Here is a 20329-nt window from a genome sequence, read left to right as displayed (position 1 = left end):
GTGCTTTACAGTGTGCTGGCATGCTAAGCTAAATATTTCTTTGTTTCATTCGAACGCTAGTAACCAAGTTACACCACAGTTCCGTACACCAGAACCCCTATTCCACAACTCCTCAATGAATCAATGCATTTCGGACAACTTCATGTTGTTTCACTCGGCGGACACTGCACGCCCTTGGGCAGGTCCAGCGTCTTACGCCGTAATTGCATATTCCGGAACTTTTCTGAACATCGTGTTGATAATCAGTGTATTAAAGGACAAAATGATGAGGTCATCTCCCACATATATAGTGCTCATGAATCTCGCAGTAGCAGATGTATTCACTCTCGTAGTGGCTCCGTCGGCACTCCTGTACACTCATTTCATGGATGGTCAGATGACCGATACTTCTTGCCGATTCACGGTGTTCGTATTTCGTGTTACGATGGCTATTAGCGGTTACAGTGTCGTAACTTTCTCAGTTCTGCGATACCTGCTCGTAGTGCACCCGTTCTTTGCCAAGCGACACGTAACGGCCACACGAGTAAAATTTGTCTGTGTCTTGATGTGGCCTCTTTTCATTGCTGAAAATTCGTTTTCGTTTGCCGCCGTTATTTTTGGTAAGTTCGAGACTCCCACGTGTTTCTTTGTAACGTGCGTTTTTACTAAAGACTACGATCTCGTTCTCGGTATTCTCATCCTTCCGGATTTCGTCTTACCGTTTTTATTAATCTCGGGTTTTCACGTTGCAAAATTGGCAAGATTCCGAAATCACGTGATACAAAGCGAGACTCACGGAACACAGAAAACGGTATCCACACGAGCTGTCATGGCAATAATTGTTGCATTCCTCATCTGTTATCTCCCATACAACATCATGTTGATAACAAATTATCTACTTCGAACAGAGCTGACGGAAAGTACCTACCCAATTTTAATAGTGTTGTCATCGCTAAGTTTAGTCAATAGCATATTTAATCCTATTATGTATTTCTTCTTATCAAGACGTAACGTTTCGCCTTGCGTGAAGTGCAGAAAATAATTCAGTCTGAATATACGAATATTGATTTTGTCTTGCATGAAGTGCCGAAATAATTACATCGAATAGCCAATATGCGTTTCGTCAGTGCCGAAAATAATTAGCACTGTTTGAATTAAAAGGCAACATAGAGGCTATGTCAAAGTACGAGGTACTATTTATTACAATTTTTCTAGAAATTTCACAGAATAAGTTTACTGAATGTAAATATCGAATGCATTAACCAGACTTTGTGTCACTAAAACTGCTAGCACCGAGACCTGTCTATTTCGATTTTATTGGGCTAAAGCGTTTACATTATATACAGTACACACTTTACTTTCCGATAAATAGACAGGTCGCTAATCAAACTCCCGTAACCGTGGTAACCAAAAGCCTTTTCTAATAGACGTGCTATCCGATAATACACGCTTCGTCGACCACACATCTATAATACACGCTTTATATGAGGAATTAATAACCAAATCGTCACGTCCACTGTAATATATGTCAAACAGTGCGTTTGGTAGTGCTTGTGTATCAATGGTACAGGTAGCAGAAGAATTGAAATGTATCCAGTTATAATGCTACGCCATGTCGAGGCCTTCGTGGCCTGGTTCTTGACGTACTATAGCGCAGCACAATGACTTATAAGCTTCGCTGTGAATTTAAGTCTAGCTGATGCTACATGTAGCTTCCTGTCCAGCCGCACGTGGGAAGGTCTGTCACCAACCTGCTGATGATCGTGGGTTTACCCCGGGCTCTCCATAATGCTGGCCGCCGTCGTATGAGTGAAATATTCTTAACTGCCGATAACTAACTTAACTAGTGTCAATAAATACTAGTCTTTGTCACCTTTTGCCCTGTAATAGTAGGGTAAATTGTGTACAATTAAACTTTTTCTCTCTCCCGTTTCAAGGATCAACGTAGTGTGTCTCTTGTCAAACCAGTAGTGTAGTTAACAGTTTACATGTGTGCCAATATATGTAAATAATCGTGCAGTAGGCAGTTTTCATTGACTGTATGTAAACAGTCGTGTAGTAGACAGTTTTCATTGATTGTATGTAAACAATCGTGTAGTAGACAGTTTTCACGTGTGTCAATATATGTAAACAATCGTGTAATAGACAGTTTTCATGTCTGCTAATATATGTAAATAGTCGTGTAATAGACAGTTTCATGTGTGCCAATATATGTAAACAGTCGTGTAGTAGACAGTTTTCATGTGTGCCAATATATGTAGACAATTGTGTGGTAGACAGTTTTCATGTGTGCTAATATATGTAAACAATAGTGTGGTAGGTAGTTTTCATGTGTGTCAATATATGTGAACAATTGTGTGGTAGACAATTTTCATGTGTGTCAATATATGTAAACAGTCGTGTAGTAGACAGCCTTCATGTATACCAATGTATGTAAACAATCGTGCAGTAGACAATTTTACTGTGTGCCACTTTACAAACCAATCGTACAGAAGACATTGTTCTTGTGTGCCACTTTACAAACCAATCGTGTAGTAGACAATTCTCCTTTGTCACACGCTACAAACCAATCTCGTAGTAGACACTTTTCTTTCGTCACACTTTACAAACCAGTCGTGTAGTGGAAACGTTTCCTTTGTCACACGTTACAAACCAGTCGTGTAGTGGACACGTTTCTTTTGTCACACGTTACAAACCAGTCGTGTAGTGGACACGTTTCTTTTGTTACAAACGTTACAAACCAATACTGGATACAAGGAGGAATACTCGCTCAATCTGTGTTCTTAATCGGAAAGTTCCCATGACCATAATATATCATACTGTAATGTTTACACGTGAGCTGCTTGATAGATTGATACTGTAATGTTTACACGTGGACTGCTTGATAGATTCATACCCGTGTATTTACATACATGCTGCCTCACAGCTTGATGCTGTGGTGTTTACGTACCAATTGATACTGTTTTGCCAATGTGCCACTTCACTGGTAATGCTGTATCGTTTTCCTGTGTGTTGATTCACATAGTAATACTGTAACGTTTTCCTATGTGTTGATTCACAAAGTAATGTTGCAACGTTTTTCGGTGTGTTGATTCATTTAGTAATACTGTAACGTTTTCCTGTGTTTTGATTCACAACGTAATATTGTAACGTTTTCCCATGTGTTGCTTCACTGAATAATGCTGTAACGTTTTCTTATGTGTTGTCTCACATAATGATGCTGTAATGTTTTCCTGCCCTATAGTGATACAGAAGGGTTTGTTTTGTGTTGTTTTTGTAACGTTGTCCTCTGTGTTAATTCACATAGTAATACTGTAACGTTTTCCTTTGTGTTGCTTCACAGAAAGATGATGTAACGTTTTCTTGTGTGCTAATTCACGAAGTAATGCTCCAACGTTTTCCTGTCTGGTGCTTCACAGATTGATGCCGTAACGTTTTGTTGTGTGTTGTTTTACAGATTGATGCTGGAAGGTTTTGTTGTGTGTTGCTTCATAAACTAAGGCTATAACATTTTCCTGTGTGTTGCTCCACAGAGATACGTTTCTGTGTGTTGTTTTATAGATTGGTGCTGCAACATTTTTGTCTTTGTTGCTTCACGGAGTGTTGTCGTAACTTTATTTTAATATGTTCCATGCGCCTCTTTCAACGTGTGTATCATATTATGGAAATATACGAATTTATATGTCATTGTTTGTCTTCTACAGTCAAATAAAAGAGTCTGTCAAAACATATTACTAAATATTTCTTCAAGAGTCAAATAAGTTCTAAAGAAAAATGATAAAATATGCAAATCTCAGCATAACTTCTTCCATAAAGTTGTTGACAGACATACAGAGAGAAAAACAGAGGTAAGTATATACACACAGCCAGGCAGACAAATAAGGCGGATCGAGGTAATAAATATATAAAATTACTGACAGATCGCATAACCTTCACAACCATAAGGGTTGTGGGCTTTATTTGTCTTTCTGTCTCTTTGCTTTTCTACATGTCTATCTGTCTGAATCTGTCTGAGAATAACTTTACGGGAAGTCATGCAGCGTGTGTGTGAAATTTTGTGCACGTGTTGGTCTTGGGCTAAGGGTCAAACAGTTAATAGTTTTGCGTTCAACATCCATTTCACTAATCCACCATTTTTTAAAGATACATATTATTTGCAAATATGGTTTGCAATATTTTTTTCAATTTTTCTTGCAGGAGGAAAGGTTATTTGAAAATATTTTTGTATGCTGGGTATTTGGGTACACCTCTTCGTATATGTCGTCTTTGCATACTAATGTGCTAAATAAGGATGTGATGCCTGTCTGATAAATTTATTCGAATGCAAATTTGTTGTTTATATTCAAACATATTAATTTATCCTGAATTATGATAATATTTATGAATATATTAATAATATAAATAGAATAAAAATCCAGGTTGAGAACATTTTTAGCTGAAAAGACTAAATTCTAGTGCAAATATATTCATTAACCCTGTGTTACATCCTCATTTATAATATTATTATGCAAAGACAATATACACCAATAGGTGGTTCCAAATACCCACCATTCAAAAATTACTTTCAAGTGTTTTTTTTTTTTCTCTCTTTAAAATGAATTCGGGGGAAAAGGGACCACGTTTACCACTAACTTTTCACACTCTTAAATTTGAACTTTAATTAATTTTTATGTGTCTCCAGCTTTAATGCTATTAACAGACAGGATGAAGAGGTGCAGAGTACTAGCCCTTTCCTGGAGTGCGGTAACTTGTACATTTAACATTGGCGGACGTATGCACTCTCTGAGTGACCCTTTGCATGATTGTTGTTTAACAACACACCCCAAACACGCCAAAAAAAATGTTCACTTATAGTTTGGCGGTCAACTTTATGAGTAGACTGCCCGGAGTAAACCACTCGCCTTTGGCTAGTTACTGACAAACTTTTCCACGTGTGACGCCCAGATTTGCACACCATATGCATGTGGTTGGAAGACTGTTAAGTGGTATTAAGTGACCGATGGACTGCGCAAACAGTCACGCTAGCGTAGTGAACCACTTAAGGCCTCGTGAACAATAGGAGTGGGCGAGATCTACAATTAAGATGCCTGCCCGAGACCGGGATTGAACCCTCGCACCTCGTGGGTCCAAGCCATTGAAAAACATGCTTCTTAACTGACTTGGATTTAAGGTCAAAACGCACTGCACTGAGATGCCTGGTTAGAACGCGCACTTTACATGCCAGGGTCGAATTGTATAAGACTTTAAGATTTGCAGTCTTGGCAATTCCTAGCTAACGTGGCATTTTGCGTCAGAAATCAAAGGGTTCTGGTCGATCCTTGTCTGGTGATTTCGGATTATAACGGGGCCATACATAAATGACACCATTGTGATACAAGAGGACGGACTGAGTAGGCTACTTGCAGAGACGTTAAACCCAAAGACAGTAAATTTAGCAATCAAAGACGCGTATGAAGGTAAACTTGAAAAGAGAGCTCATTATGAAAGGATTTTTGCAAATAGCATAAAAAATAAATATTTGCATTCAGGAAAATTGTTGATGATGCATAAAATCAACCTTGCTCTCCAAAAATACTTTAAGCCTTGGAATCTTAAACAATAAAACTTTGAAAGTAAGACTTAACCACCAGCTGCCACCAGTTTGTAACGCCCTCTTACCCAGTTAAAAATTCGAATCATTGTAAAATGCATCACTCTATCCAGACTGGTGAAACAACATGACAAAAGCTGTTGTTCTCCTTGACCGTCATACAAACCTTACTCACAAGATGCCCTCACTGGTTGGGAATATCACTTTAAATATAACCTGTAGGGCCTTTTTAGGGCTGGGGATTTTTTTCTCACTATGCAGTCGATCATATATTGCCTAAATAAAACATTTAAATATAAATGAACACAATTACAGCGCACAGATATACCACAAATGGTGTCATGTGTTTGAGCGTCGCCCCTTTGGGAGCGTGTATGAACTTGCATTGAATTGCTCTGTCGGCATCGATGATATGCTTGGCGTGGTTACCTCCCCGTCCTTACCAATGCGTGAGGAATTTCAACCAATGGTGTCGACGAAGTTTAGATCTCTGCGGGACTCGACATAAACAACGATGGCGGAAGACGGTAAGCGGGCTATTTCAAGAATTGTCATTCTTACATTACTAATTTCTATGCTTTGACAATCACGATCTGTCTATAAAGGTAAACATGGAACATTAACGATCAAGTGTTGATTTGGAAACAGCGAATGTAGCACAACTTGACCAAAGGAAAATGACTGGAGAAGAGAGCGTTGGAAACGTGACAGGACATGCAGTTTAAAATACACCATGCATTGTGATTGGTACGGTGCACACATTCCATTTGTATTTCAATGCATAGAAACGAATAAATCTCAAATACGTGATTCCCTCACGTTTTAACGTAATCAAGTCCCAAAATGCCAATTATCAGGGTTATGTAGAAACCATCAAGATAGTCACCTGTTGTCCGAGATTGCTCAGACGTTAGGCTTGGCAAAATAAGTTCTGCCAGGGATGGCCCCAAACCAACGTCAGAATGCGCTCCATTGGAGAAATTTTCATTTCTGCTCTAATGATTGTGTTCTGCCGTCATGCAAAATCGCCGTAGAACTCATCTTCAAATGTTGTCATCTTAACTATGCTCTTGCGAATCATGGCAACACATAATAAAGATTCCAAGTTACTCCAAGCATGCCTAATGACATAAATGAAGGCACGAATGAGATTAAATAAACAAGTATTTGCGTGGCTACATGTGCATAACCAAATGTACTCTTCTGGAGGCTGGGAAGGTGCCCGATTTTTTTCCTTTTGAGCCATAGTAAATTTGACATTGGTCTTTTTAGGAGAAAACCAGTTGCTTTCACTTTTCTTTGCTGTATGTTAAAAAACGTTATTGTGGAAAGTCACTAGAATCCGTATTAAAAATATATAACCAATATATAAATATCTGTAACCAGTATTAAAAACACTGTAAAACTGGTCATACATCTTGGGTCTAGCTCTTTTAGCTCAGTTTCTGTATATGTGCATACTACCGTTTATACACTCTCAGGGATTTATAGAGGATTCTTCAACAAAATTAGTTTTTATTAATATATATTTTATTTCAAAAATGTAAGTGAATACTTAAAAACAAAATGTATTTTTTATGAAAAAAATATGATACAGAAAGAAGTAATAGTACAAATTCATTAAAATTCATTCGGCTATATGATACACAAGGTGCCTGCCTGTCTACCTTTGTCTCTTTAGAAATGATTTATTTTAATTCCTTTTTCAGTTTTAATTTCTGATAGCAGTACCAGCCTTACAAAGTCTAAGAAAAAGAAAAGTGAAAGGACAAAGCTTGTGAAAGATGTTGAGGAAATTCCTTTAGGTATGAGAAGAAATCTGTCTTACGTATCATAAATAGCATATTTTGTTGAAGGTTTTGCTTTAAATGTATGTCAGCAAAATGTGATATTTTATATTTCACATTGTCTGTGTTGTCAATATATTTTTATTGTAAATTTCAAATTCTGTGATTTGTACTGTGTCCATTGAAGAAAAAAAAATTTGCTTTTGAAAATATTCAGCTGCAATATTCACAGCTGTTTCCTGATGATATATTCAGGAGCCTTTGTACGAGATGCTGTATAGCAGTTTTGTACCATCATAAGATTAGACATGGGTTGTCTTAGCATCTGTGAGGCACCCTATTCTGACAGAACTAAAGTGGGAGAGAATAGAAGAAAAAGTGGAAATGAGACAACCAGATTTCAGATTCTGGCTACAGATATAAAATCTATAGTTACTGATGCTTCAGCTGGGCGTTACCAAGATTCTGCTGCCTTTAAATCAGATACATCTGAAATGCATGTACATGTAGTCTTTTATATGAGACATGAAAATCTTATATTTCGGAGCTTTTGCATTTACCTTCTCATTCAATTATTAGCCCCACAAAGTGATGCCACAAGAAAGACCAAGGCAAGATTTGATCAGTTGCTGAAACAAGCGGTAGACCAGGGCAACAGGTAAGATAATCTCTGATATTGCTTACAGAATTATGGTGATAGAATTTACACAGTCTTTGAAAAATGTTACAAAAAGCTATTTATTTATAACTGTATTTCTCCTAAAGGTTAGCATTTTTCAAGTGACACATTTTGAATGTGATTTATACCTCCACATTACAGTGGCACATAAGATTTTTTTGGAAGTTAACTAATTTAAAAGAAAAAAAATACAAATGTTGGCATCAAAAGTATCATGTTAGGGCCTTTATGTACTTCTGAAAATGTATGTTTACATACCAAACTTCAGGAGAAATTCGGTGATATTTTCAGCTTCATGTAGTTTATGCTCAAGTATTCAGGTTCTGTCTATCTTTTAAACCAAAAATTTAGATATAGAAAAGATAATGCAATATGGCTGGTGAAAATAATGTATCAAAAATATCTGATAATATCACTATTAATATCTGAAGCATTTATGCGATAAATGAACCAGTGGCATCTAAATTCCAAGACGTAGCACAATTATCATGATTGGTCATCCATCATGTGTTTTGGCAGCGAAGCCCCCCCCCCACCACCCAGTACATTCTCATCCTGTGTGGAACTTTTCAGTTTGTCTATCTCACAACTACTTATCCTTCATCCAATGAGGTGACATGCACAGTGTATGTGCTACCATCTGATTCAGTGGCCTGGCATACTTACATGTTGAAGCGAGCCTAATTATTGTCCAAATTCTCAGTTGCCGTAGAACGTTTATTATACTGTAAAGACCAATCCTCCAGTCCCCAAGATTATAAAACAAATTCATAGTTCTCTGGATTAAGGGTCAAATGTGCTGTAAAATCCAGTGATCATTTTGAAGATGCAGATAAATCAACTAACAACAGTAAATCTATCTCTAATCACATTTTTATCAAGCAAGGTGGTTACATATATGTGAGAAGAAAATGTACAAAAGTCGACATGCGCATAGTGGGAATTGTATGTTGGCGAAATTGTCCATACAGTGGTAAGGTCCCAGGGATAATCATTGTGGGACCTGTAGGGCGGTGGCTATCTGCAGGCACTCTAGCTCCCTCCACTAAAATAACAGACATAGCCATTGAGTATTAAAGTGAACATTTTCTGAATACATCTAACACCAATCAATTGACTAAATAAATCATTGCTTGTATAGAATAGAGCAGGGGGAATTTTAACCACCTGTTAGCAGCAAGTATCATGGAGACAGCTAAAAAAAAGACTTGTATCTAAAGGCAGAATGTAAACATTGTTTCTTTGAGCAAGTTTAATTTGTGAAGAATTTTTTTTTTTGAATTTTTCAAGCAACAAAAAAGTGGTTCAACTTTGTCTGTATTCAAGCTTTACCTGTATTCATGATATAAGGCCAGTGTCTGTTTTTGTTTTTTATTAACAGTGATGTGAAGGTTGGGAAAAAGAAGAAGAAACCCAAGGATAGTGATGATGTGGTAAGGTGTTGTAGTACATGTAGCACAAAGTACATAGTAAAAGTAGTTGTGGGGAAGTATACATGTTGAGTTTTAGTTATGTCTGTGCATCAGTATTTATGTGTTTGTTTACAACTGTGTCGTTATGTTTATGTATGTGTGTGTTTTTTTCTTTGTGTCTGTGTTTACCCTAATTCCTCAACCTTTTTGCATATGAAAGAGCTATTTTCAGTGCAATTTATGCACATTTTAAGTTGATTTTGGGGACAAAACTGTATTGGTAGGATTGGTCAATTTCAGGGCTTGACAAAAAGTGTAATTTTGTCAGTCTAAACAAACTAATGCTTTCTGAATATGCTTGAATAAACACCTTGCAAAGATGCAAAAAGGTTGAAGAATTAAAGTAATACACTGGTGCTAGTGTCAGGATATGTAACTAAACATCGTAAGTTTTTTCTGAAAAAAACCTATAATTTGTGGGACATCTGGTCTGCACTTCTTAGAAGAATTGCAATATGTGTAGGTGTTGAGAGAACAGTGATTATGGGAATGAGAGATGTTAAATGTTTTAATTCACAATTTTGCTGATAAAATTTTGTTTATTATTTAAAATGCATTGTCACGACTGTGAAAAGCTCTTCATGTTGATAATTTGTTACACATGCTGGTGAGATTATGGCATACTAGTATAAAGCTGACTTATATCTCTGGCAGGAAGTCCAGTGGTCTGTTATAAACTGAATCCATCTTAGGCACACAGACCACCATTGTATACATAAATAAAAATTTTTTTTTTGAGAATACACTCTTGGAATGTGCAGCTTTTACACAGATGTTGTCAGATGGTAAGTCTAGTATGTGTACTAAATAATACTGTTCAGTATTTTCTTGTTCACAGTTAGAGAAGCTGAAGAAAGGAGAGGGTTTGGTGAAAGATGAAGATGCAGCCATTCTTGCCAATACATATGTACCTGGAGACAGCCCTAAAAATGAGAAGAGCAACAAAAAGAGAGATAAAACACTGGGTAGGTTTGAGTGTAATAGTAAAGCCGACTAAGGCTGGCCATGTGGTGGTCTAAGGAAGAAATATTGCTCGGACAAATGAGGTGTGAGTTCAAACCCAGCCTTGGAGAGGAAATCAGTAGATCCCCTTCTGGCTGTCTGTCAAACTTGCGTTGAACAGCATTTGTCTTCCAGCTTATGGTTTGCATGTCTGTAAATCACGTGTTGAGAGGTTATCAGTAACTTGCCAAATGTTTGTGCTTTAGCCCGGACAATCCTGTTTTCCTGCATCCATAAAAAATGGCTGCCATCCAGTGAATAAAAAATCGTCAGTATGGTTTACACTACAGTCAGATAAATAAATAAAATAGGAGGAGATTTTCTCTATTTCTGATGCCAAGGTGTGAATTGGTAGTATCAAATGTAGGGTTCTATAAACCTATGTTGGGGTGGAGCAACTTTCCTTGATTTGTACCTTTTCATGAGTGGGTTTGTTTGTCTTGTGAGCATGCTACCTTTAAAACTAATTGTGTAAAGACTGTTTAAATTTGGTATGCACTTTTGTTTCTTTGAAGGACAATGCTGTGTTTTTTTTTTGTTTTGTTTTTTACATTTTGATCCCATTTCACAGGTTTTGGGCTTGAATGAGGAGTGTATGTGGGTGTGTTTCCAGATATTTGGCGTATTACATGTACAATAGGGACAGATTTAGGTCCAGTATATACTTCCCTTTCCTATATTTCCAGAAGGAACAGAAAATCTTGCCTATGAAGATGAGACAACATTTTCCACCCGAAATAGCAAACGTCTACAGAAGAAAAAGGAGAAAAATGACTCAGACAGGTAGGTGATGCTGGACAGTCAGTCCTAATGATATAGTGTCTGTTACAGTTTGGTTACTGTTTGGGAGGTCTGAGAGGCCTGGACAGTTTAGGAGGTCTGAGAGGCCTTGAACAATTTGGGAGATCTGAGAGGCCTGGAACAGTTTGGGAGATCTGAGAGGCCTGGAACAGTTTGGGTGATCTGAGAGGCCTGGAACAGTTTGGGTAATCTGAGATGCCTGGAACAGTTTGGGATTCCTAGAACAGTTTGGGAGGCCTGGGACAATTTGGAAGGCCGGAAACAGTTTGGGAGGTCTGGCGCATTTTGGGAGGTTTGGCACAGTTTGGGAGGTGTGGGATAAGTCTGACAGATGGAGAGTGATATGTTAGACAACCCGGGACAGGCAACTAGATATGGAAGAGCTTGCAATACTGTTCATAAATACATGTACCTGTGACTGCCAGCAACCTGCCCAGCTTCCTCCCTTCATAATGCCATCATATAAGTGAAATATTCTTGGGTATGATGTAAAACACCAATCAAATAAGCTTGCAAATATTAATAAGACATTTAAGGTTAGTGGCCAAAAATTTTGCCCCAAAAAGTGCATTTTAGAGGGAAATACTGGTCATAAGATATTACTTTATGCATGTACATATATGGTGCTGAAACTGACATTTTTCAGCAGGACATAATCCTACATTTGTCTTTCAAACAAAGCTCAAACACCTTTCTGTATAAAAGAGTGATAGAGCTATCAGCATCAAGCAACTTAGTCATTGGAGAAATTTTATATCGTTTACCATATTCATAATAAGTAATGATGAAAGCCCTGTAAATATAAAGCGCATTGAAAACTGTTTTTTGTTTGTTTGCTGGAGTCCAGGAAGCAAAATGTGAAACGGACTGCAGTTTCCTCTTATAATCAAAGAACATGCCCCGGTCACATGTAACTGATAGCACCAAATGCACAAAAACTATTCTCACTTTTCGCATATGACTCTGTACACAGGACCATGTCAATATCTGATTTGGCACCCCCTGTGGTTACCTCTAGTTCATCAGAAACCCAGAAAAAAGTGAAGAAAAAGAAGAAGGAAGCGAATTCTGAGGCTGTGTACCCAGAGGAAAAAGAAGTTGTCTCCCCTGGTGAGGAGAAGAAAGTAAAGAAAAAGAAGAAGCGTATCCCTGAGACATTGAGTCCTGAAGAAACAGAGTCTGTAACATCACCAGTTGTCTCCCCTACTGCTACACCTAGGAAAAAAGGGCATGCCAAGAAAGTGTTATCAGAGACAGGTGTAACTGGAGAGGAAGCAGTGCCACATGATGTTCAGAGGAAGAAAAAAAGAGAGGGGAAAGAAGAAGATAGATCAGCCTCTGTAGATGATCTAACAGCAGAAGCTCCTGTCAAAGTGAAGAGAAAGAAGAAGACAAAGCCTAGCCCCAGTCCGCCACAGGTAGATGGAGAAAGCATTGAATCTCCGGTATGTGTAAAATACATGTGTTACAGCCTGATAAATGGCTTATGCATTGAGGTTATTTTCTCTGTGTTTTTATGTTTTTTTTAAATTTTTTTATAGGACACTTTAATGCTTGATGCAGTTTCCCTTGTGAAAAAGAGACGAGCAGTTGTGTTTAATTCAGTTAAAGCTGCGGGAAATGACTTGTACAGGACAAACACTGTATGGTGGCCTGTCTGCATGATAGGCGGCACACTTAGGACATCATATGATATGGATGGATTTGGTGCCATGTTGTTGTTAAGTTTTGCTTTTTGATAAACAAATCAAAGGTTATCATTGAGCACATCATTTGTCATACTAATTAGTGAATTTTACTATTAGCTGTGCACTTGGTTTAGTCATGACCCAAATTCACTGATCTTCACAAGACAAATTAAGGGCTTTCCTGGGAAAAAAAATTTTAATATTCATAAATTCACAGATGTGAGTTAAAACTGCATTAGCAGAAGCAGTTTTTAAGAAATCTGTGTGAAAGCAAGCTCTGATGTCTAAAGGTCTGCAAGATTCTAGCAATGCACAGTCTATAGGTGTAAAGTAAGCAGTGTGTTTTTGTGTTTTGTTGAAATTACCAAATTCTATCTTTGGTTTTAGAGAACAGTGTTCATTTGTAGTCATTTTATATACTTGTGGAGATTTTGCGCGATATCTGTCTTTGTATGTGACTAACATCTTCAGTTTAAAAATGACAACAACTGTTTTACTATGGACTGGTGGTTGGGATTTCCAGAGATCCGCCCTTTCATTAACTGGGGACGAAGCAGACACAGCTCAAATTGTTGATGAAACAACAAAAATTAAAAAGAAGAGAAAGAAAAAGAAAGAGGAAGGTATGTGCTTTCGATTCTGCTGAAGTAACTAGACATTATTGAAGATTACGTCATGAATGTATTACTGAAATCCACACTCTAACAGCAGACATATACAATTTTAATCATGGTGTTTTAATACCAGTTAGTGATTTATGCTACCTTTCAGTTTTTTGCCTAGAGAAGCTTGTCTGACTGTTGTGATCACTTATGTTCCACCAATATTGTGCGCATATCTACGCCACATGCTCAAACGTTCTTCAGTGACTCACCAAGTGTGCGTCATTGTCATCCAGAACTCTGTTTTCCTTCACCCATAATACTGATTGCCATCATACGAGTGAAAAATCATCCAGTGTGACATTAAGAAACAATCAGATAAATAAATAAATAATGTTGTAAATGTATGGTTTTCAGAACCAGCTGATGAGTTTGCCGAGGCGGAAGCTGTCCCTGATGTGGAGGATGATGGCCGTATTCTAGCTGTGACCATTCACAGAACAGACAAGCTTAAAAATGACTTCTATATTTTACATCCTTTGGTGCGCGTCCATGTTGTGAATGAAAAGACGGGAAATTATTTACGTAAACAACATAGGTAAGTTATATGTGACTGGTGCTTTGTGCTGTCTAACATATTAAGATGGCTTGCATTTAAGTATAAACTCCAGGCAACATCAGAAATTAATGGTTTTGAAAAAACATAATTCAAAATTAGAAAGAATATGCAGCAATCATTAATTTGTTTTTTGTCACCACTGATCCTGATCAGATGTTACCTAAATGATGAGAGTAGGTGACCCTGAAAGAGGTGGATTAACATTGGTTTGCTGCAGTACACTACTTACAGTTTTAATCACTAAATGATTTAATACTCTATGAAGAAATTACAGTGTAAGACAATGTGCACTGTCATTCATACTATAGTCAAAGTATATTTTACATGTACAAATAGTGTGAGGTAGAGCTGCTGGACACTGGTACGCATGTCTGTACATCAGATGTGATGAATTCATCAATCACTTCCCAAAGGCTGGGCACTCCTGTTTCCTCCACCCATAAAACTGAATGCCACTGAATAAGTGAACAAATTCTTGAGGATAACATTTTAGAACATTGAAATAAATAAATCTAGGACACGTTCAGAGAAGGGGTTTGTGAATGTGCACATCAAATGTTAAAACAAATCTGTCTGTGTATTGTAAAGTGAAGGGATAGGTGTTTCTACTACATTAAATGGACTGAACATTTTGGTAAAGAAATGCTTTGTCAAGAAATATCTTTGCATTATACCACAAACTTATTACGTTATGTCATACAGAATTATACATTTACGATTTTATTTTCAGTGATCGTCCTGTCACGTCTTTTTATGAAAACAATCAAGATAACTTGGGGTATATTCAGCCCATAATCACCCAGCCATATGATTTTAAGGAGAAAAGGTGAGTTAGCTGATAAACCTTTTGTGCTTGATATAAAAGTTATACCTGATGTACTTTATCAATTCAAGTCAAAATATAGAACTTATCTAATATAGCCGCTTTAGTCAACATCTTTTAGCATTAATGGTTAACAGATGCATACTCACAAGCATTCTGTGTCAAAACACAACCTTCCTAAAGATGCGCTTACAATTTGTACCATTTAGGCCTTTTTTGATTTATCTACAGGTTATACTGTTGTCTTGATCAGCATTGTTGATGATAGATATATGAAGTTAGTTTATGAAAACTTGACAACAGCTTGCCCTTTTTTTTTCAGGTCAACATTACCGATGTGGGAAGAACTTTTGGTATTTAATGAAAACTTTAATTATTTTATACAACAAGATCCAAAAGTTATCATATTTTTTGAGGTGAGTTCTAGTTTTAATGATTGTGTATATATGGATTGCAATTAAATTATAATGTATAAACTAGTTGACAACCTACCTTTAAGACAGATTTTCATTTTGTAAACTTATCTGCAGAGCCCAGGATATGTATTTTTGTGACTGTCATGTCACAAACCTATATACTGCATACTTTAATAGGCAAGGTCCCACTTTTCGCAAAATCACGCATCACGCATAGTCTTGCATTACATCATAGGCGCTGTCATGTAACAAGGGAGATTATTCAGAGCAGGTTTATTTAATATAACTTGTACAAAATAATAAAACACTCAATCATATTCATCACCAAGCGTTCACTATAGTAAATATCAGATACAAAATGGAAACCATTGCATCTGAAAGCAATTGCTTAAGGAAGAAATACTTGGTTGTATGTAGAGAGGTATTTGCATACGATCATGAGACTTTGACTGTTTTCTTTTCAGCTATTAGACTTTGTGAGTATGAACACAGCCAGTCGACAATATGACCAGGCAAAGACTCAGGGAGGCTGGCACAGAATAGCATGGGCCTTTCTTAAGGTAAGCTCTCTTGTCAACTACACCTGAAATATGTAATTGGATATTATTGGGTTAGCATGAGCCCAAATCCTTAACAATTTTGACTTGTGAAGTTTCACCTAAGTGCAATTTAGAGACAATTCATAACTAGTATGTAATATTTCAGGTTGAGGCACATGCGGAATTGACAGAAATCATAGAAAATAATGTGAAAAAATAAAATAATACATGCATATATGCTTATGCTTTATAGTAATATATAACAAATAACCTGTTAAGATCAGGTGACATTCCTCTAATATACCATACAATTTGTTGAGGATTTAGAGGTAGGAATGGCACATGTAGTTGGCTATTAAACAACATAACACCCATTTGTCTTCTGATTTTAACAGCCTCCCCTGACAGGTTCCTTTTTATGGGTTACAGGTGACATGTATTTATATAGCTGTGGAGCTAAATACAAGGATTTTGTCAATGCATTAACCGATACTCCAAAAGAGTATAGTGTTTTTGGAAAATAGGTGTACAGTGTGTCACATGTAGACGACCATGTCTCAGTCGATAATCATTGTGCCTTAATTTTCACTCTTTCTGATGATAACTCCTGATATTTTCCTGTTTTTGGTAATTGGTTCCAGTCTTTTTGATTTACATGGAGCATTGGAAAGCTCACCTCCCTTACCAGTAATGCACTGATGCAGTGTCTATTCCCACACATTTCAAAAACAAAATTTGATAGCATTTATCTTCCTTTTGATATTTATTTGTCTTGAACTGTAAAAAGCATCCTTATTTTTCTGTGCAAATATTTTGATATCCTGCACTGTTGTTTTCAAAAGTCATGAGATTAGCCTCTGGTTCTTTGTTAACAAGCTTTTCTATAATGACACAGCCAACTGTAACATGCATATTGCGGTCAGAATTTCAGTTAATCAAATGTACCCCATTTGTAGCTTAAGCTGGGACATGTCATTTAGTTACAACGAGACATCTCCATGAATGATGATTTGATTAAGCTGATTGTCTGTGTTGGCTTGTGTAGGTAGTGGGCAGTAATGACAAGCTGAACGCAGGCAGTAAAGTAAGGTTACAGTTGTATCATCCCCCAGAGAGATTCCGATTGGATTCTGGTCAAGTTGAGGTAGGTTATACTATATCATATCTAATTCTTAAAGAAGCTATACCAGAGATTTTTGTCAAAAAATCAAACCAAAGGCATTCAGATTTTTAGTATTGTTTTAGAATAACCTAAATGACCTAACAATTCGACCACAAAATGCATTTTTGGAGGCAATTGAATGCCATGAGATATTACTAAAAATTTACATTTTTCCATTAGGATACCATCCTACCTGCCTAACACCTCTCAAAGCATCTTTCTAAAAGTGGAACTCCCAGAATCTGAAAAACTGAGCAACTTCGCCATGGACAAAATTTTAGGTAGCTCAGATAACTACCTTTCACAAAATATCAGCCTTGATAAATAGAGAAAAATTGATTTGATGAGGTGTAATGGATTCTTTTCCTAAAAATACCTGGTATAGCGTCTGGCTAGGCTTTTTATATAGTCAAACATTCCGAAGTAAAAGATTTATCCAAGCAAGGAAAGCCAAAGTTCTCACATTTCCTAAGTAGCAGATTTTCAGCTGGGATCATTTTTGACCAGCATTTCTGTTTAATTTGCTGACTGGTACAGATAAAGTAGGTTGTGCTGTGTTTTTGTTTTTTCAGCTCTACCAGTGGTGGGAGACCGCAACTCGTCGTCCTTACCCCTCCACACTTTATGTGACCCTAAAGGGTATCACACCCCCGTCTACTGTTCAGCCATCCATGAGGTCACTCTATGCAACTCAAGAGGTCAGTGGGAGTTGTTTTGTTTTTTTCCCCCCTCTTTTATCTGTCATGTAGAGGAAATGCCTTAGAATTATACACCATATCTCTCAACATCTACACTTTTTTGTCATTATATTATCATTATAAATCAGACAAACTGTATACAGTCTAAGATTTTTGCTCCCAAACATTTAATACTGTCCATTTATTGTCTGTGAACAGGAGGTAGGAAAAATGACATATCAGGATCTGAAGAAAAGTCTGCATGTCACAGGCTCAACAAGGTAAGTTCTCCACCTCGTTCCTTACTGAGACCGGGGCCTCCGTGGCTCAGTTGGTCAGCGTAATGACCCAGGAGACTCTCACCAATGTGGTCATTGTGAGTTCAAGTCCAGCTCATGTTGGCTTCCTCTCCGGCCGTAAGTGGGAAGGTCTGTCAGCAACCTGCGGATGGTCATGGGTTTCCCCCACTCTCTGCCGTAATGCTGGCTGCTGTCGTATAAGTGAAATATTCTTGAGTACGGCGTAAAACACCAATCAAATAAATAATAAATAATACGTTACTGAGACATGGGGCCTTGTTGATTAGTCCATACCTGACATCAGTTATCAGCGGCAGGTTCCAAAAAATTCACCTGTCGCACTGACAGGTAGGCTCAATAAGTTTACGGTCATGTTTAGGTCAACGTCAATGCATGTCTGTGTTTGTGAAGTCTCTATATTTACTTTGTGTTCCCATAATTAAAATGTTGTCGCAAGACTTTGTCATTGTTGGCCCGAACAAATCAACACTGTTAGGACGTCATTTAGTGGACAAGGCCGTCATCAGTGAACCTATCATATATATGCTTTCAATTCCGAGACCAAATGTACCTTCAACATTGAAGAACGCGCTTCAGTTATTATTGCAACAGCAAAATTAGATCTTTAAGAAGTCATTTTTGTTAGGAAAAATGGTTTTCCAACACCTTTGGCAAGGGTCCACAGCTATGACAGAATGAACAGCGTCAACATGTGCCAATCAGCCTGAACTAGAGAACAATCAACGCAGAGCAGTGAATCAATCAAAAATTGAAGTGTCACACACAACTCGGGAATCTTTCACCATTGCATTTGTAGTCAGTGCGAGTTGCTGGCCACCATCACATAAGTTAAATCTTCTTGAGTGCAGTGTGAAACGCCGGTCCAATAAATAGTAATAAAAGTTAATATTTATAGTCCCGACCTGAGGGGAATTGGGTGGGGTCAAAACTTGTGCTATGCTGTACAAGTTTCCATGCACATGTAGAACTACATTGTAAAAAACATGTGACTGCCCAAGTATGAAATGTGGAAAAGAGAGAAAGCTTTAATACTCTTGTAAGCCATTTGACTACACTCATGTAGTAGATATGTGTTCAGCAGAAATGCAAACAGAAGATGCTGTCAGACATGGTACTTTAGTCGGACTGGCACTATAAACACTGACTTACGTACAGAGTGACTTTATTACTGTGGTGAGTGCATGGCAATCTTCTAGAAAATTAACCATCAGCCATGTGACTGTTTGCTCAGTTTAGCATTTGTTCATGATCATTTGTTTTCCATCAATATGGTATGCATATCTGGATGTCACACTTTAGAAGGTTAATCAGTAACTTGCCAAAAGTGGGTGGTTTATTCTGCTATATCTGTATATCATGCGGGAAATTTGACAGACTTGCTGAATGTCGGTACTTAATGGTGGCACACCCACACAAGTGGCCATCATCATATTAGTGAAAAATACTTGAGTATAGTGTTAATAAACAATGATGAAATAAACAAATAAAATAATAAATCTTTTATGTCAGTGTATCACTGATTCACAGAAGGTAAAATCCTTTTATTTTTTGGATTTCTAAAAATGGCTTTAGTAGTCCAGCAGTTAAACATTTAAATATTGTCTGCATGTTTGTAATCAGGCTATAGTTATTTCAGTGCACATTTGAATAGGGGAGTTTTGAGGTGAAAACAATCCCACTGTACCATATGAATGGTGAAAAGCAACCTTCTTAAAATCGATTTACCGATCACCTGTCTCACTCTTTTCCAGAGGCACAAATGACACCTCTTTCCTTTAAGAACTTCTCCAGTTCACAAAACGTTCAGATTCTCAGTTTTCTCATTCATTCGTCTACTCTAAATTACTTTTTATGACACTTTTTTTACAGATGCCCATGGTATAGTGAATGGGACCAAAAATAGTTCCTAAACATTTTTGACAGGTCGCTTGATACAGTTGGACTTATTTTACTTTCAACAATAAAAGAGTTTGAACTTGAAACTGCCCTATTGCCTTGATATAGTAAGTGAAGTGCAAATTCACAGTTGTGGTACTAAGTGTATAGGATTTCATGTCATCTTGCACCCAGGCCTCACATGAAATGAATGGCCCATTTTACCAGATAAGATGTCTGAAATTTGACTGACTGACTGACTAACTGACCGACAGAAAGAACAGCTGACTCGTAGAGC

General features: G+C 37.3%; 2 protein-coding genes across 2 annotated transcripts in view; both read left to right on the top strand.

The window, feature by feature from the left end:
* The first annotated feature begins 262 nt into the window (after window positions 1-262).
* Window positions 263-1021, top strand: LOC135470849 (uncharacterized). The gene is made up of 2 exons (XM_064749895.1): window positions 263-371; window positions 888-1021. Exons 1-2 carry the CDS (start codon window positions 263-265, stop codon window positions 1019-1021), a joined length of 243 nt encoding a protein of 80 aa, XP_064605965.1.
* Window positions 1022-6045: 5024 nt separating this feature from the next.
* The window catches only part of LOC135470250 (jouberin-like), a 33960-nt gene continuing 19676 nt past the window's right edge, over window positions 6046-20329 (top strand). The window contains exons 1-15 of the mRNA XM_064749070.1: window positions 6046-6096; window positions 7279-7374; window positions 7936-8014; window positions 9417-9468; window positions 10346-10472; window positions 11196-11292; window positions 12284-12755; window positions 13522-13621; window positions 14018-14198; window positions 14950-15045; window positions 15365-15458; window positions 15923-16018; window positions 17043-17141; window positions 17732-17857; window positions 18056-18117. Of these exons, the coding sequence (XP_064605140.1) occupies window positions 6084-6096; window positions 7279-7374; window positions 7936-8014; window positions 9417-9468; window positions 10346-10472; window positions 11196-11292; window positions 12284-12755; window positions 13522-13621; window positions 14018-14198; window positions 14950-15045; window positions 15365-15458; window positions 15923-16018; window positions 17043-17141; window positions 17732-17857; window positions 18056-18117 (1790 nt within the window). The 5' untranslated portion in view covers window positions 6046-6083. The remainder of the gene's footprint in view (window positions 6097-7278; window positions 7375-7935; window positions 8015-9416; window positions 9469-10345; window positions 10473-11195; window positions 11293-12283; window positions 12756-13521; window positions 13622-14017; window positions 14199-14949; window positions 15046-15364; window positions 15459-15922; window positions 16019-17042; window positions 17142-17731; window positions 17858-18055; window positions 18118-20329) is intronic.

This window comes from Liolophura sinensis, chromosome 7 (assembly GCF_032854445.1).
Source record: "Liolophura sinensis isolate JHLJ2023 chromosome 7, CUHK_Ljap_v2, whole genome shotgun sequence".
NCBI classification, from domain to species: Eukaryota; Metazoa; Mollusca; class Polyplacophora; order Chitonida; family Chitonidae; genus Liolophura; species Liolophura sinensis.
The sequence above is the reverse complement of the archived record's forward strand: the minus strand, read 5'-3'. Positions and strand labels throughout refer to the sequence as shown.

Coding starts and splice junctions, on each gene's coding strand:
- LOC135470849 (XM_064749895.1), top strand. CDS start 263: ATGATGAGGTCATCTCCCACATATATAGTGCTCATGAATCTCGCAGTA. Junction 372..887: donor GTACACTCATTTCATGGATG/GTCAGATGACCG, acceptor TACTTCGAACAG/AGCTGACGGAAAGTACCTAC.